General features: G+C 47.1%; 1 protein-coding gene across 1 annotated transcript; it reads right to left on the reverse strand.

Moving 5' to 3' along the window:
• Window positions 1–3,768: 3,768 nt before the first annotated feature.
• LOC119228085 (intraflagellar transport protein 43 homolog A) lies at window positions 3,769–15,885 on the reverse strand. Its single transcript, XM_037487393.2, has 9 exons — window positions 15,735–15,885; window positions 14,598–14,699; window positions 12,094–12,164; window positions 9,669–9,704; window positions 8,915–8,961; window positions 5,545–5,617; window positions 4,733–4,808; window positions 4,555–4,617; window positions 3,769–4,279 (listed from the first exon to the last, which is right to left on the reverse strand). The coding sequence occupies exons 1-9, from the start codon at window positions 15,777–15,779 to the stop codon at window positions 4,169–4,171; spliced, it is 624 nt and encodes a 207-aa protein (XP_037343290.1). The 5' UTR covers window positions 15,780–15,885; the 3' UTR covers window positions 3,769–4,168.
• Window positions 15,886–16,506: the final 621 nt, after the last annotated feature.

A 16,506-nucleotide genomic window follows, 5' to 3' on the forward strand; every position in this document is an offset into this window, starting at 1 on the left:
CTCCATGAGAACAAAAGTAAAATAAAAAGAAGTGCCAGGTTCAAAGTGCATCAACTGTGTGTCTGTGACCCTCAGAGGGCAAACTGCGGAGTTGTGTCAACTCAGGCGTTTTCTTCTGCTGGCTGGGAGGGGCTCCTGGGCTGATCCCCCGCCGCCGCCCCCCCCCCCTGCCGGAGGGGCCAACACAAACTACTCTCCCATCAGTCCTCGCTTCATCACAAGTGGCTTTAAGACAAAGAGGTCCAGCGGTGTACCTGGCTACGATCAGCATCCTGCATGATGGAAAGAGTTTATGACAGGGGGAGGCGGGGGGGGTGAGGCAAGGCCCAGCAGGCCACCTTGACCTGTCCCTGCTCAGAGGACCTTGATGAACCCCCATATCCCATTGCCCCAGCCCCCCCCCCCCCCCCCCCCCCCCACCTGGCCACTCCAACCACCACTGAGTTATTATCATAATTTCCCAGAGAGGCGTTGCGGGGCCTCCGCGATCAGAGAGGCGTCCGTGTTTTACAGAATGTTTGGTGTTTTATTGCCTTTAAGTCACTCAGGCCAGCGGAGAGGGCCCGCAGTGATAAGAAAACCAGCCATGTGAGAAAATGAAGGACCTCTCGCGCATACGCGACTGAGAGGTGAGGGAGGGAAATAATAAAACACACAGACAGACGTGGAGCCGAGGCCGTATTTCATGTTCCGAACCCCCCCCCCCCCCCCCGCCTGCCTCGACCCTCCAACCCACTGCACTGAAAACACACCAAGGGGGAAATATTAGGAATGAATTCGGGACGATTCTCACTGTTTCAAAAAGAACAGAAGCTTTTTTTTTTTTTCCTCCATCTCGAAGTGTAAACCCCCCCTCCCCCCCCTCCCCCGGGTCCTTTGACAACATGACGGCCGCAAGATGCCCAGGGGCATTCAGAGCTGCCACGGCCCCGGCCATTTCATGTCCGAGCCCACCTGGGGTAAACAAAAAAGGACTAGGAGCGATAGAATATTAACTAAAGAGGGGGGGGAGGGGGGGGGGGGGAATTGCACTGACAAAACTGAAAACACTTTTAAACCCATCAAACTTTCAGGTCTTTAAAAATACCCCCCCCCCCTTTCATTTTCTGTTTTGGCGTAATGCCCCCCCCCCCTCCCACAAAACCCACTGGGTTTTTTAAAGGTGCAGTATATCTAATGAAAAATAAAACACGTGTTTAATCTGGCCATTTCAAAAGCAAATCCCCTTTTGATCAAAAATGATATTGATCTGACTGCCTTAGTTGTGTGGCGAGGATTTCTCCTTTAAACTTGAAATGTCTGTGTGGCGAATCAATACTGCGGCGGCTTTTTGATGCTCGTTTCAAAGGGCACGAGATCCATTTAAATATGGTCGGTATAGTTGAGCTAGTTATGTTGTAAATTAATGTGTAAAGAGTGATCTCGGCCTGGCTTTAAAAAAAACGGGGGGGGGGGGGGGGGGGGTCTTTATTTTCTTGCCCTTTTTTTTTTTTTCTAAACTGATAGTAATCCTCCCGTGACCGGTTCATGGCACCTGCCGGCCCGGGTCGGTGACGGGGAGCCCGTGACAGGCGCGCGGCCCCTGGTGGAATGAACCGGTCCTAATGTTCCCTGAGCTTCGGCGTGTCTGTCCTCACCCCTCACTCTGTGTCTGCAGGGGCCCCCGGGCATCGGGCCCCCGGCTATCTTCACATCTCCCCATTTTCTTTAATTACAAGTCCGCATATTGCTTTCGAGGCCCGCGCAAGGCAGATATTGAGACCAGATAAGATGTATAAACTTCTGTCAACACCAGAGCATATTAGGTAGAGCTGGAAGCGTATTATCTCTATTCTATCCTTCCAATTAGCGCCCAATATCAAAATACATTAGAGCAAGCCCGTCAATGAGGAGCAGGGAAAAACATTACATTAACATGGCCTTCGTCTGTTTTTTGTTTGTTTTTTTTAATCAAAAGTTTGTCCCTTAGTGGAAGTCATTTCCACCGAGGGACCCAATAAAAACACAGATAAATTACCAATTTAAACTGGACTGGCCTGAGAACTTCCTGTGCTCAGCTGGCCCATGCTGGCCTTAAGGTTTTATGGTGGGTCTTGAGTAACAAACTGCTGCTTTAAAAATAAACCGTGTGGATTCACATGAGAAAACGTATTTTCCTTCATATAAATACTGTGATTTTTGGTTGCTGCACGCGTCCCATCGAATCAAAGAATTTCAAACGTTGTGTCATTACTGGAACATTGTGAATGAAATATCGGATCACAGAAGCATCCGTTTTTAGAGCAGTAATGGCTCCATTATTTTAATAGAAAAATGTCAAGGGGGAAAAAACAAATTACAGCCCAAACCCATGTGAGGCCTGTATCGTCTGATCTTCTGTAGACTCAAGACTCACCTCTCGGTGACCCCGCGCTCACCCGAAAAAGCTGCCCGACAACCAAAAGAGCTCCGAGAACACAAACCCGTCTTCTTCACTCGAAATAATGTACGCACTGTAGCTCTTTAGACGTGATTGAATTCGCCGCGTGAGGTCATTCCTTTAGCCCCCCCCCGCCGCAGCATCGGGAGGGGGGGGGGGGGGGGGGCGAGTGGGGCGACACGGACGGAATGAGAGGACAGTTTGAGAGAGAGGTCACTTTGAGAAGCTGGATGCAAGCATATGCCAAACAGCGTCTCTGGATCTGCCTCTCTCTCTGTCTCTCTCTCTCTCTAATCCCCTCTCTGATCCGCCGATGATCGGGAGGGGGGGGGGACAATCATCCACAACCCAGGCCCAATAATCCAGGTCCTCGGCCCGTCCGCAGCGCCCGCCTCGGACGGACCCGGGCCGGCTGCCAGCGGAGGAGTGGCAGGCTTAGCCCTCTCCGGAGAGACAGCTAGAGGTTGTCTCTACATGGATGGGCACTTCGCGGCTCGGCTGGGGGGCGGGAGGAAGGGGCAACGTGGCAGCTGCTCGGGGCATATGGGTAGAATTCATTAAGTCTGGACTAAATAAGCCAATTGTGGAGGCGGTTTGAGGGGAGGAAAAAAAAGAAAAAAAAGTGTGCGTCCGTTTGTCTGATGGAGAAACAAGCAGCAGGCAGATCGCTCACAGCCACACGCGCGTATTCTGAGCACAAACATCCCGTGTGACAGCTCGGTCCTGAGGTATCCCACTTGATGAAGTTGATTCAAGGCCCGTCTAATGAAAAGAAATCAGGATCTATTTGTGATGGGCAGTGATTGAGCTGTTCGATGCATAGATTACGTGTCCTTGAGGATTTTTGCTGTGCATCTCCAAATGTCTGGAGAGACATGCCGGGCCGACCTCAGAAATAAACCTAATCACAATCTGTAAATGTTACAGCTGTTTCTCTAATGGACTTAGCTTGACTTTGGAGGCCTGCGTTTATATTCACACACATGAACCAGAGACAAAACTGAATGCTGATAGCCGCGCATCGCTCGAAGGCCCGTTGTACAAAGGAAATCAGATTCGGTGTCACAGCCCACGTGGATCCGAGCGCGCACCAAGCCCCACTTTGTTTGGCGTCATCGCATCGCTGTGATGAACTTTGTTTCACTTTGAAGAGCACGCGCCCGACGACACCGTCTGCGGGCCTTGTTCACCACTTGCATCCATTCCTCTTTATCCAGTAAAAGGTGTAATGTATGCTAATCCCCCGGGTGTCAATAGAAACTCTGTTCAATGCATTTGAGATAATAGTGAAGAAAGGGCTGCTCTATCGAAGACCTGGAAGATAAAGTCAATGGCACAGTCAATAACAATAAGGTTGTAGGCTTTAATGAGGAATGTTAATTTGAACACAATCAAGTGGATTTCAGCTTAGCTCATTATCAACCTTGGACTTGTACGAGGGGGTTGATAATGCCGGCCGTACAGGAAGGGCATTTGTATCTGTGATGGCTTTTCTTCACAGCAGCTTTTCACACAAAATCCGTTCGCCTTGTGGCGGTTTAAAGTTAAAGTTAAAAACTCACTAAACGAACAAGGGTACATTTCCAGCACTATTCACCGCCAAGTGAACTTTATTCCGAAAAATACAAAAAAAAACACTGTATATACAATTTAAAAAAAATATACATTCTGGAAAACAGATAACAAATAAAGTAACTATGACCAAAGTCACTGGCTCACTAATTTAAAGGCACAGTGCGTAGCTCCTCCTCACGTTACAGGCAGCGCGGCCTGCTCCTCACTCTCTCCTTGATCCCATTCCATCAGCAGCTCTGAGGACACCTCTGTAAACAGATGATCCCAGTCCCAGCTCACATCCTCCTGCACAGCAGACAGAGGGAGGGGGCGGGGGGGGGAGAAGAAGAATTAGAGAGGCCGGGGGAGACATTCCCCAGGAAGATAGCACGCGGAACGGGGAGCAAAGAGAGGAGAATGGGGTGAGGAGAGCAGAGGGTGTTAATGTACACATCATAAATCTTGATTACCTGGGAGACGGAGTGGCTACCTCACACGGTGCTCCAGAAACAGCTGGACAGCTGGACAGGAATTATATACAAGGATATATATTTACAAAAAAAATAAAAAAAATCACTCACCTCCTTCACTTCCTGTTCTGGTGCTAAAACCTTGGTGAGTAGCTTCAAGTCAATCTCTCCGTCCTGCAGAAAGATTGCAGCCAAATTTGGTTCTGCTACCAAGTGGGCCGCCGTGCCGAGAAGAGAGGCAAGAACATCAAGACATAAAGAGACCTACAAATAAATGCACCTGACTTACTAGGGTCTGGAACGCGGAATAGGACTTCAGGTCGTTGTCCAGATCTCTGTAGGTCATTACCCGGTTCACCTGGATGCTAACGGGGTCACAGAAAGCCAGAAGACACGTCACAGAGAGAAAAACTGAAGGGCTTCCCCCCCCCCCCGCTACATGCAAACCGCACACCACGTCGGTGGAGTGGCTTTTTAGAAGTTTGAGGTTGGTGCACAAAGGAGCACCAAGACTTCAAGCAAAGGCCACAGAGAGCAGGAGATGGTTGCCAAGTGGTAAACGCTTCAAATTGAAACCCAGCTGCTTATCTGTGGGTTGGAATTAAGTGGGGGTGGGAGGGGGGGGGGGGGGGGGGGGCTCTCAAAGTGGTCGGGGCCTAGCAGTGCATGCCAGTCCTACTTACTGCACATTACACGCTACATTGCCCCCGCAATGAGTTCAATGTGGATATTATCTCGCACGGAGAGCAAGCCCCAGCCTAATAACCTCCACCGCTGTCATAGCCTTGCTACATATTGGACACATGTCGGCGTGTCTCTCACTGCCCTGTAAATCAAAGGGCCCCGGGTTAGTTGAGACCCTGGTAACAGTTGCATAAATCACACCCAACTGTTATTTCTCCATTTTCGCCCCAATAAAGTAAGACACTATGCAATTGCAAAGTCACAGCAGCAGGTCACTGATCCAGAGTCCTGAGCATGGACAGAGGTTAACCGTCATGAATGGACCTCGGGATTCAATGTGGGTCTCCATGTGTGTGTGTGTGTGTGTGTATCCTGTGTCAGTGATAAGGATGAACTAAAAGTTGAAGGTGTCACTACCTCGGTGGGGCTGCAACCTGCATTGTTAGATCATCCTCCTGTACTTCGTCGAGGTCTGGAATCACTGGAATATCTGAAAACCAATAAACGGAGGCCGTGACATTTTACTGACAATCCGATAACATGAAAAACGTGCAGGAAATGGGGAAAACCAGATCTGATTTGCAGCCAAGTGACGGAACCACTGATGATAAACGCAGAAAATCCCCCGTGTGCGGCTGCAACATCTTTGTTTGAATATGGGTACGTGTGAGCAGGTCTGTGTGCCACTTCCTCCCCCCCCCTCCCTCGTTACATTCTCACAAGAGCTGCCCTGTCACAATAGCCATGCGGCCATGAATATTCAGGAGGCGAGGCGGCAGCTCTTCGTGCTGTGAGCGGGGGCGCTAGCCGGGGGCTCCCCAGAAAGCACCCCCTGCTACCGCAGCATTTGGGCCCTGTCAGCGCCGCCCGCCCCGAGGACCCTGCGGCGGCCGGCGGGCCGACCTCCGTGTCCACTCTGCCACTCCGGCTGGGGCGGCATCCAGCCATGAGCGGGAGCATTTGCTCGCGGGCCCATCTGTGTGGGGTCGGAAGTCACAGTGCGGCCTGGCAGGAGCCGCGGCGCCAGGAGCCGCCGACCCGCCGCTCAAAACAGTGGGAACCCGCTTTAATTGGCAAAACGCAACAGGACAGAGGATGGCTCCGCTCACAAGAAGGACGGGGGGGGGAAACTTTCACGGCATTTTTCAGACGGACATTTGTTGGATCCGGGGAGAAAAAAAAAAAAAGAACTAAGGAGAGAGGAACTTAATTATCTATATTTAATAGTTAGAATGAATGAAATGCATTCAAAGATTCATCATATGAAGTGTGTAACTACAGAAGAATGGACCTGACATAACAATCAATGAAGGAGAACTATCAATCATGTCAGTACTATACATTTCTTTTATAGGCCGTTGACAAAAACCTTCCATCTGCCCTCAGAATAAACGTGTTGAACGTAGACGTGATGCAGGATTTACCAAAAACCATATTTTTTTGGGGGGGGGGGGCTGCGCATCGACAGCTTAGTGTTGACAGGGAGAGAGAAGCACGGAGTGGAAGAAAACGCAGAGAGAAGAAGGCAGAGCTGGACTGCACGGAGAGGCTTGTCAGCTCTAACCACAGTGCTGCGCCCTGAAGGGAAAGTCAATAGAGGAGCTAAGTAGAGGTGAGGAGATGGAAGTGTGCATCTGATGGGAGGAAATATTTCGGCATCGGTGTCATTCCTCCAGAATCAACTCTGGGAAAAATAAACTGGAGTTGAAGAAACCCCCCTTTTTGATGGAAAACTGCCTTTCCGTTCCACATAAAAGTTGAAATGACATGTGGTTTATGTTATTTTAATTTTTTATTCTACAAAGCCGAAACGATCAACTTTCAGTAGATAATGAAAAAAAACGCACCCTTTGTTGATAACTTATTTATTTTTTAATTAAACCAAATTAAAAATGCCAAGCTCGTTTATCCGCTGACAAGATTCATCTGTGTTTCTGATATCCAAATAAATGCGGGTGCGGGTGCTTCATATTCATGAGGCCCACGGTGACACTTTGTCCTCTCATTTACAAAGCACAGCGTTCAGCAGAATCCGTCCCCCCTGGACTCCCAATCAAATTTAATGGTCTTAGTGCGATGACATCAAAAAGCCTCGCCGTCCGGCTCCTTGCGAGCAGCCTCCCATCACCCCGCTCCGCGAGGGTTCACCGTGACGCACCGAGGCCGATGTTGTCTATATGCAAAGTCCATTATTAAGTGAAAGAAGAAACAACATTTTCAAACAGGGCTTCAAATTCAACCCATTATCGGAGGTCAAGCGGGGGGGGGCTGCGCAAACAAGCCAGTGTTTTTCGGCTCCATCAGGAGGAGCTGCCTCTCCTCGGCGCGGCACATGACCTGAACGGCGCGCCACCTTCCCTGGGACGGACGGGTGTCAAGGTGGCCTCTGTCATGGCAGCGGGCCGTGTCCTCGTCACTCGGCTCTCTGGCCAAAGCATGTGAATATCAAAAGGGTGATGATTTGCGTAGGTTGGGGGGGGGGAGGGGGAGGGGGGGACATGCCCCTGGGCAGGCACATGCCAGTCAGGGACTGTGGGGAGCAGGGCATCTACGCAGGGGTCCTGCGAAAAGGACTTGTGGGACAATACTGGACACATCACCGGCTGAGAGGAGGACAGCGAGAGATGAAACGGATGAGAGGTTTTTTTTTGCGCCATGCCGCTATTTTGAGTGACCAGCAGGACGCTGTGGGGGGCAGCTGATGGGAAGATGGGTACTGGGCTAGCAGCTCCCCCCCCCCTCTCTCTCTCTCGTTCTCTCCCTGTGCTTGTAGCCGGTGGACATAAGGGATAAGGGCAGGGGGACATAATCAAGATTGCAGGGGCTATCTCACTAACCCTCAGCACTGTAATTTCCAATGCCCCAGCCCGCGGCTCTGTATTAAGAGGTCTCTCTCCACAGAGTAATAATCTTTCCGGCGGCCTTAACTGCTGGAGAAACCAAACCTCTGGACTCTGCAATTAGCCGGCCGTTTGAGCCAGCGCGTACTCGACAGTGACAGACAATGTGTGTGTGTGTGTGTGTGTGAAATGTTTAAAAGTATTTTTTTTTTTTTTAATAAATAAACAAAATTAAAAAGTAAAACTCTGAAATGCATTAAAGAAAATAATAATAAAGTAACATTGTTGGGAACAATTGTGATCTGACCTTTTTTCTTTAGAACATGTATATATTTTGTTTATTTTCTCATGAATGGCATCACTCAAACCTACCGGAGACACTTGTGTGTGTGTGTGGACGTCCTTCAGCTTTTCATGCCGCTGACCTATCTTTACTAAGGCCATTTGATCCAATTTCCCCCGCTGCCTTGTGCCACAAAATAGCAACAATTATTCCAGGCGAGTTTAGCTGAAATTCCCCCCTCAGTTCTGACATTGTTTGCTGGCGCGCGGCGTCGGGCCCTCAGGTGACTCACTTACCGCTACATCGGTATTCAACCTGACACTTTGTGTGCGTGTGTGTGTGTGTGCGTGTGTGTGTGTGTGTTTGCGGCCGACCGCGTCGCTCCGGGTGGGGAGGGGCGCGCTTTGTTCCTGCCTGCAAAATATACCTATAGCTTCGGACCCGGTTTTAACGAGCACGTCCACCACTGAGCGCGGTGTCGCACACTGGCCAAACACAAGAATCCGTAATGGACTCAAGGAGAAATACGCCGTGAGCACCAGTGAAAAGCGATGACCCGACCCGACTGCTTATCTGCTCCACTTCCACAGGAATAAGGCTCCTCTGTGCCCGTGAGCAGGGATGGTGGGTGGGTGGGGGGGGGGGACAGTGACGGTGCTCTTACCTCCTTCATCATCTGATCCCTGGGGAGTTTGTGGTCGCAGGCGGCGGCTGTAGAAACAGAGAGTGTGAGAGTGCAGCGGCTGTTTCAGCCTGGCGGTGAGGTCGTCGCTGAGTTTCAGTGAGTTGGCTCCTGGGTTTCTTTTCTCTGGTGGTGAGCTTGTTTTTTTTGTCTCATCTTGAGACCGATGGTGCCGTGAGATGTTACTTTCATGTGTGTTTGTGAGTGTGTGTGTGTGTGTGGGGGGGGGGGGGGGGGGGTTGCCAGGCTTAGACAAGATCATCTCTAGGATTCAGAAATAAACAAAATGGAGAAAAAAAAATAACAGCTGGAGCTGAATAAGTATTACGGAGCAAAGCCTCGGTCTCCGACTGCTACGAGGGGCGGAACGCGGACGACTTCGTCCTCTACCGGCCTCGTCTCACCATGTCTATTCTAGTCACAGAATGATGCGGAGGGAGGGGAAATAAATAGAACAACTAGGAAAACTTGGCTCCTAACAGCAATAAAAGTGATGACAACTCAGTCACGCTGTTTTTTTAATCACGTTAAGTGATCGTTCTTGGAAGGCGAGGATTAGTTGCGACCAAGGACGAACTGAAAATACGGCATTGTTTCCACTTTACTGCGAAGCAAAGAAACACTTAAACTGACCTAAACTGAACCACACACACACACAAAACATTACCGGCATTAAATTGAATCAACACCTCCGGGAGGGCAATGAAATAAGGATTTGGTGGCTGAGGGAACTTACTCTTCCAGGTCTTCAGCTGCAGGTCTTCTTGAAGATCTGTACAACGGCAGAACAATGTTGAATGAATCATTAAATTACACCAGTGATACAGTACACACACACACACACACGAGTTATATGGTTGGAGACAGAAATAGGATGTATCCTACATCCTCTCCACCTGCATCTAATGATAGTTATTCTGCTATTCCTGCCACACCAGACACAGTGGGGTCTCCTTGTCTGTCTCAGCCTCGTCTCCCGCTGCTGTTTCTGGCTTCATTTACACAGCTCAGCTTGAGCAGAGCACGTCAGACACCAAAGCACTGTGTTTGGACACTTTGCTGCCTCAACGTGGTATTTTTAGCATTCACATTCGGTTTTAAGGAAGGTGGCAATCCCACCGGACAACAAAGAAAAACAACTTTTATATTACCTGAGATGTATATCACCTTATTGGTCATCACGTCAAAAAAAGGAATCAGCGCAGATATGTTTTGGTGTATTTTTATAAGTAACCCAAAAATGTGTAGGAGGTTTTATTTATTTTTTTCCTCATGCATAATCATTTAACTAGTTCTCCTGGTTGAGTAGTGCCCCCTATTGGTGTTTATATAATAGAAACAGCATCCTTTCGTGCTGCCAAATGGAAGATGGTCTGCAGCACTGATTTATTGCAGTTTTGACTGAAATTAAATGAAGTCATGCGATTAAGAGTGTGTCAGAAAACAATCAACGAAAGATATGCATATGACAATGCCAAAGTAAATCACTGCACACTAAAATCAGCGGACAGAGAATTCTAAAATAGTGAAGCATTAGAAAGGAAGAAGGAGAATGGGAAGTAAATAAAAGCTTACAATAAAAATAGCATCTTTACACCAACTCTAATTCCTACATTCATTTAAACAGGAGAGGGATCCCTCGGTATTCCGGAAGAAACTTTCTTTCCTTTTAGTAAGAAGTTCTTCTGTGGGGAGTTTTCTGTACGGACCGAAAAGCCTTAAAGGCTGATTTGATTTGGGACTTTGGGTGGTATGAAAAAAAACAAAAACAATTGGAGCTTATCAACTCGAGGAAAATATCGCTCGCACAAAAAAGCCAGATAGAGCACCTTGGAGTACGACGCCCCCCCCCCCCCGGGGGGGCAGGGGAAATGTGAATAGCCTTTTGCACCGCACATCAACTGTCATCGATCTATGGAGACGTGCTCTCAGATAACCATTAATTGATCATTTCTTTTTTTTTTTCAAAGGGAGGGGGGGGGGGGGGGCCGTAAAATAAAAGGAAAGGTTGACTTTGAATAGATTAAATGAAACACAATTAGCGAAACCAATTGTGCCTGAGTGAAGACCAACAGCCTTGAAGGTACGAGAGGCCGAGCAGAGAGGAGCTGAGGGAGCCTACCTGCCTGCCCTTGGACTGTGTCCTGTCTGGGGGGGGGGGGGGGGTTGGCGACACTTAAGACACATTACAGGCCCCCTGATTAAGACTCATGTAAGGCAAAGCGATAGACATGGTAAAACTGTCTGGAAAAAGTTGTTAGGGATAAAATATATTGTGACAACCGGGCTTCAAAGGTTCATCAATAAACTGACAGATCATTTAGTGTCAATTAGAAGTGATAGATCGACAAATCCCGGGATTTCTGCGCTGGGATTAGTGGGAGGAGGGCGGCGGTGATTGAGCGCGAGGGGTGACATTGAAGGGAAAAGTCCTTGCCGGGTTCCAGGGGGGGCCATTACTTACTTTGTTTCACAGAGGATCAATGCGCACGCAAAACCCCTTTTACACCTCCTGTATTTCAATCGCTCCCGAGGCCAGGAAGCAGGCGGGGGTCACGTAGAAGCAGAGGAGCGACGCGCCGACCTCCTGCGAGGGGACAAGTTTTCCCTGCTGGCGCCAAACAGCGCAGTAAACTGAGCAAATGAGCACAACTCGGCTTCACGGCGTGTTCTTCTTCTCGCAGCGGCACCACGACAACGCGCCTTTATGATGATTAAGTCACGAGCCCCGAGTCTAGATTTTGGACTTGGCTTGTTGGCAAACACCTTCCATCTGTTCCACATATTCCACACATTCTCCCGCGCGGTGCTCCATGCTGTAGAAGAGCAGGCCGCGGTGGTAAGGGTTGATTAAGTGGCTTGAACCCCTGTGATGAAGTGGCTGGCTGACTAACAGTGCCCTCCTGTGGCTGACGCATTAACCATGTCAATTACCGGCCCCGCACGCAGATGAAGACGAATGGAGAGTTGCCCGCTCAGACAGGCTCCCCCTAACCTTGTTGATTCACAGCGCCGAGTGCCAAATATGCACTGATAAATAAGCTCATTCGACAGCATGAGAGTTCATTAATAACGCGTAACCCAGCGAAACCACAGCCCGCCCCCCCCCTCGTCGCCTGCAGCCGGCCCCGGGACATGGAGGAAACGTTGTGGACACGCACCTGGCAGAGGCAGAACCGGAGCTTTCTTCTGCCCAGCCACCCTGCCGCCGGGCCGGTTTGGGAGGAGGACCCTGAGAAAAGAACAGCAGTAGGCTTAATTCAATGACTGCTCACTCGCATTGAGGATGGATCACTCATGAATCTCAGCATTCCAACCGTTAGCAGGTTGCATTCTTGTAAAGGTGGAGCATAAGAATATCCTCTTTGTGTACGTTTGAGCTTTGGGAGTTGACGTAAAGTGTATGTTGTTGTTTGGTGTAGTGGTGAAAAAGTAAAAAAAAAAATAAAAAAAAAAAGGTTTGAAGTGGAAGTGTGCCATAAGGTGTACAACAGAAAAAGCCTACTAATTACACTTCCTACAATGAAATGCCAGTTTGATGGTCCTACTTAGGTAACGGGATCACATCAAGCAAGGTTCATCTCTCCGTGGCGAGCAACTGGAAGAAATAAATGTGCTGTACGGTAAAGCGACGCCTGGCAGGTGCCACACAGTCTAATGCACTCCATTGTTTTGTTTATTGTCGTAGTTCTCAACACCGAGCATATCCAGCACATACGGAGCAGTGTGGGAACTGCCGTGGGTCTCGAAGTCGGACCCGAAAATAGAGCCAACGGGAAAATATTGACCCTCTCCCTCTCATTCTTGGATTCTTAGAATAGTAAACGGAGTAAGCGTCTCGATCCTGAGACCGGGACCCTGAGACCAGCACTTGAATGAATGAATTCCTCAGAGCACAAGAGGGCGGGCACTAGACAAATGAATAAGAAGAAAAAAATAAATAAAGGCACAACATTTCTCATTACTAAATTGGGTCTGCAGAGGACAAAGTGCTCGTGAAGAATTTCTTTCGTTTATGATGAAAGAGGAAATAATCTTTCATGGCTGGTTCCTTCAGCGAAGCCATTTATAAATCTGAATGTCACCATTAAGCAGGGTGAAGGGAGGGGGAGCGACTCCGCTCTGCCGTATATTACCATTAATCGAGAGAGCTGAGGCTGAACAAGCTCCCTCAACTTTGTGTAATTAGTGACTGTCTCTTTATGAGGAACAAAGGGGACTATAATAATGGCAATTGAGACATTTTAAGTAACATTAGAAGAATGGCTTCAAATGATGTAAAATCCATCTCATGCGGTGTTTGGTATTTCCTAAAATTAACCATTTTCATGAAAGACAAAAAAAAGGTAGGGTCAAATATCTATGGGGGTAATAAATACATCCCGTGAGGAGTTATTTCACTACAAAAAAAACGGAGTAAGTGTCATGAGAAACAAAACAGATCTGCACCGTGAGATCTTCAGGACCAAATATGAACCTCACAGTTGTAGTAAAATAGTCATAGCTGTTAAGGCAATTAGCTTAGCTCTCGTAGTTTCTATTTCGGGGCTCTCTGGGGGTCTCTAGGGGAAGGGACTCGCAGTGGCCAAACCCTACGAGCCCATAAAAGCGAATGAGCCTTTGTCCGAAAGGATGTCAGGAATGTGACCAATCATTTGGGTATTTGAGGCAGGAGAGGCCAGGCTCGATGAACGAAGACTGCAAATAATCCACCATGTCGTACGACACTCTGGAAAAATGTATCGCATGTGCACAGCGGGTCAGAAAGGGCGCGAGAATACCGGTTCATGCATTAGGGAAATTGGCCTAGTTTGGGTAGATTAGCCTAAAGCTAAAGCATTGCTGGAATGTTTTTGCTTTGGGAATGTTGGCTGCTTTATTGTTGGCCAATCCGATGGAAGTGACTGATACCATAAATGCCATCAAGCGGGCAGTGGAATTGTTTGATGTATATTAACTGTCACGTCGGATTTGACTTATCTTGTATACGTTTGCCATGTATTTAGTCTGAATTTAGCAACAATAATTCCACTGTGTTTGAAGAGGCAGACATCAGTGAGAAGGGTTGGAAAAAAATCTGCGACAAGTCGGCAGCATAACGGGAAGATTTATGAAAATTGATGATAGAGTCATGTAGATTTTAGTGATGTAATCTGCTTGTTTTTCAATTAGACCGTTTCTAAGAGAACAATTACAAAGTTGTTCTAAAGTTTAAAAGGGTTTCAGTGTTATTATACTTCAAAGCATCTCATGCAAGTACATCAGATTCAGATCCAGTACACACAGGAAAATAAAATAACGGCTGTATATGCTATAAAAATAAATAGGAAGTACGACACAACATCAAAACTTCGTAACATGTGTGCTTTTAACCAGGCTGCTGTAATATAAAATATGGTGACTCCTGGATGGCACATACAAAGTAAAGCAAACAAGGTAACTAATGTTAAAAGCACAATGTATGTGAAGCTAAGATTACTGTACATAAAAGAAGCAGTCACAGCAGAAGCCATGCAATGTCACCACTTGTTTTCATGCTCCCTACCTCGTTGTCCTCCTGTGATTCATGTATGAGACAAAACCAAAGTCAATATTGATGAGGATTATTGTGAGGTTGAATTATAACATGCAACTAACTCTGTTTTTTAATCACACGTTTACATACTTCTCCCATAGATGCAGATGTCGAGGACTTCCTAACGTAACGGGAATCTTCCGACGTCGATTGGTCTGCTGCAAGTCGAGCTCTTCGTCCAGACTTTGCAACCTGGGAAACGTGCATGATTTTGAAATTGAAAATTGATATATCATAAAACCATAAAATGGCACATCAACCAATTATCTTATTAAGCAGAAATTCTGGAAATACACCCATCTCTTATAGAAAATAGGTTTCTCAAGTGCTGAAAACTCAAATTGTCATACCTCACTGACGGATCTGAAGGTACTTTTGCCCAAAGTGGGACCTATATGTGCTTAGTGCTTATTGATATGGATATGGGATGAATAGGACATTTCATGTTGGTCAAGGAGAATAAAGTTGAACCTTTCTCAGTCACTGCAGTTAATAAGGCAAGATGGAAGAAGTGCATCAGTGGTGAGACATTTTGGGCCGGTGGACGTGCCACCATGGGGGGGTAGGGTGTTAAATATAGACAATAACTAGTTGATTATTTTTTAATTGCACTGTATTAAGTTACATGACACACTATAGTGTATTTTTATAATACCTACAAATATAACGTTAATATTTCCTTACTGTAAACTAAAGATAGTTAGGTGCAATGCAAATATTCTCTTGCATGTGGGTTTGATCGTCAAAATGTTAATAAAAAAAAGTTTAAACAAGGTTGTATGGAATCAGAATTGTGGTGTATGGTTGATTTTGCAGTTAAAATAAGCTCATACAACCTAACGTCAATTAAATGTTTAAACTTTGAACTGTATGTGCATACAGCTAGCTAGCAGTGCTAACCACTCACTTAACGTTAAGTTAGTTATCCATATCGTTATACTAACAAGCAAAACGACCCGCTTCCTTTGTTAAAAAACAATGAATGGCAGGATAAGGCCTCCTTACTGGTACAAGATAGATTCTGTAAAACAGCTTTCATTCACTGACTGTATAGATAACTAACGTTAATGCTTTACATTCGCTTAGCAACTAACGCTAACCAACGTTAGCTAGCATTAGCCTCTTTGCGGCGTTCCATAACGCTCCCAGCTCCATTTACAGCACGAGCAGCTAACGTCACCCCTGCCTATCTGACCCCATATATGACCACGCCAACGAGTCACTTACATTTTTTACAGATCCAACATTTCCGAGCTGAAAGTTGTCATCCATTTCTCTCCTCCTCACTTGCTTGTTACCACCGGGGCAGCCAGCGTCTTCCTGTTTACAAAGAAGCGTCACATGGCAACGCTCTCCATGGTAACGCCAATCAGAAGGAAAGTTCGTGTCCAAGTCAATCATCATGACGTCTTGTCTGTAAGTTAATTTAATAATTAACACAAAAAAATGCTTCCATACAAAGATAGTGCTAAACAAACATTTGATTTCAGATTTAAGGGACCATGCCTTACATACAGAAGCATGCGGTTTTGACTGAATGGTTGGACCAATCATTAACTCAGTTTTGGGTTGTGCCAGTGAAAACATAAAAGAGGGATAGAGGAAAAAAATGATGTCATCTAAACAATCAAAGTCGTAGGCTTCCTTTTACCAAACAAATATCATCATCCCCACAACTCCCACGCCCTTTGTCATTTTTCCCCCCAAACAAACTCCATCAAGTAAAGCACCGTTAGATTATCTCATCTAATTCAGGCCTGCACAGTCCACATCAAAGACTACATATGAGAACAATATTCACAACACTTCAATCTCTGAAAGAAAATATTTGGTACCTGAAGTTACCCCCAACGACCGCTAGATGGCGCCGTTCTGCATGTTTTGTTTGTTGCCGGGAAGAAGCTGAACGGTGGCAGCATCCGACAGATCACAGCAGCTGGTTGAGCTCCTGTGCACCATCAACATCATTTGATATCTTTGGCCTTAAATGTGGATTTGT

Source organism: Pungitius pungitius, chromosome 14 (assembly GCF_949316345.1).
Source record: "Pungitius pungitius chromosome 14, fPunPun2.1, whole genome shotgun sequence".
Lineage (NCBI taxonomy): Eukaryota > Metazoa > Chordata > Actinopteri > Perciformes > Gasterosteidae > Pungitius > Pungitius pungitius.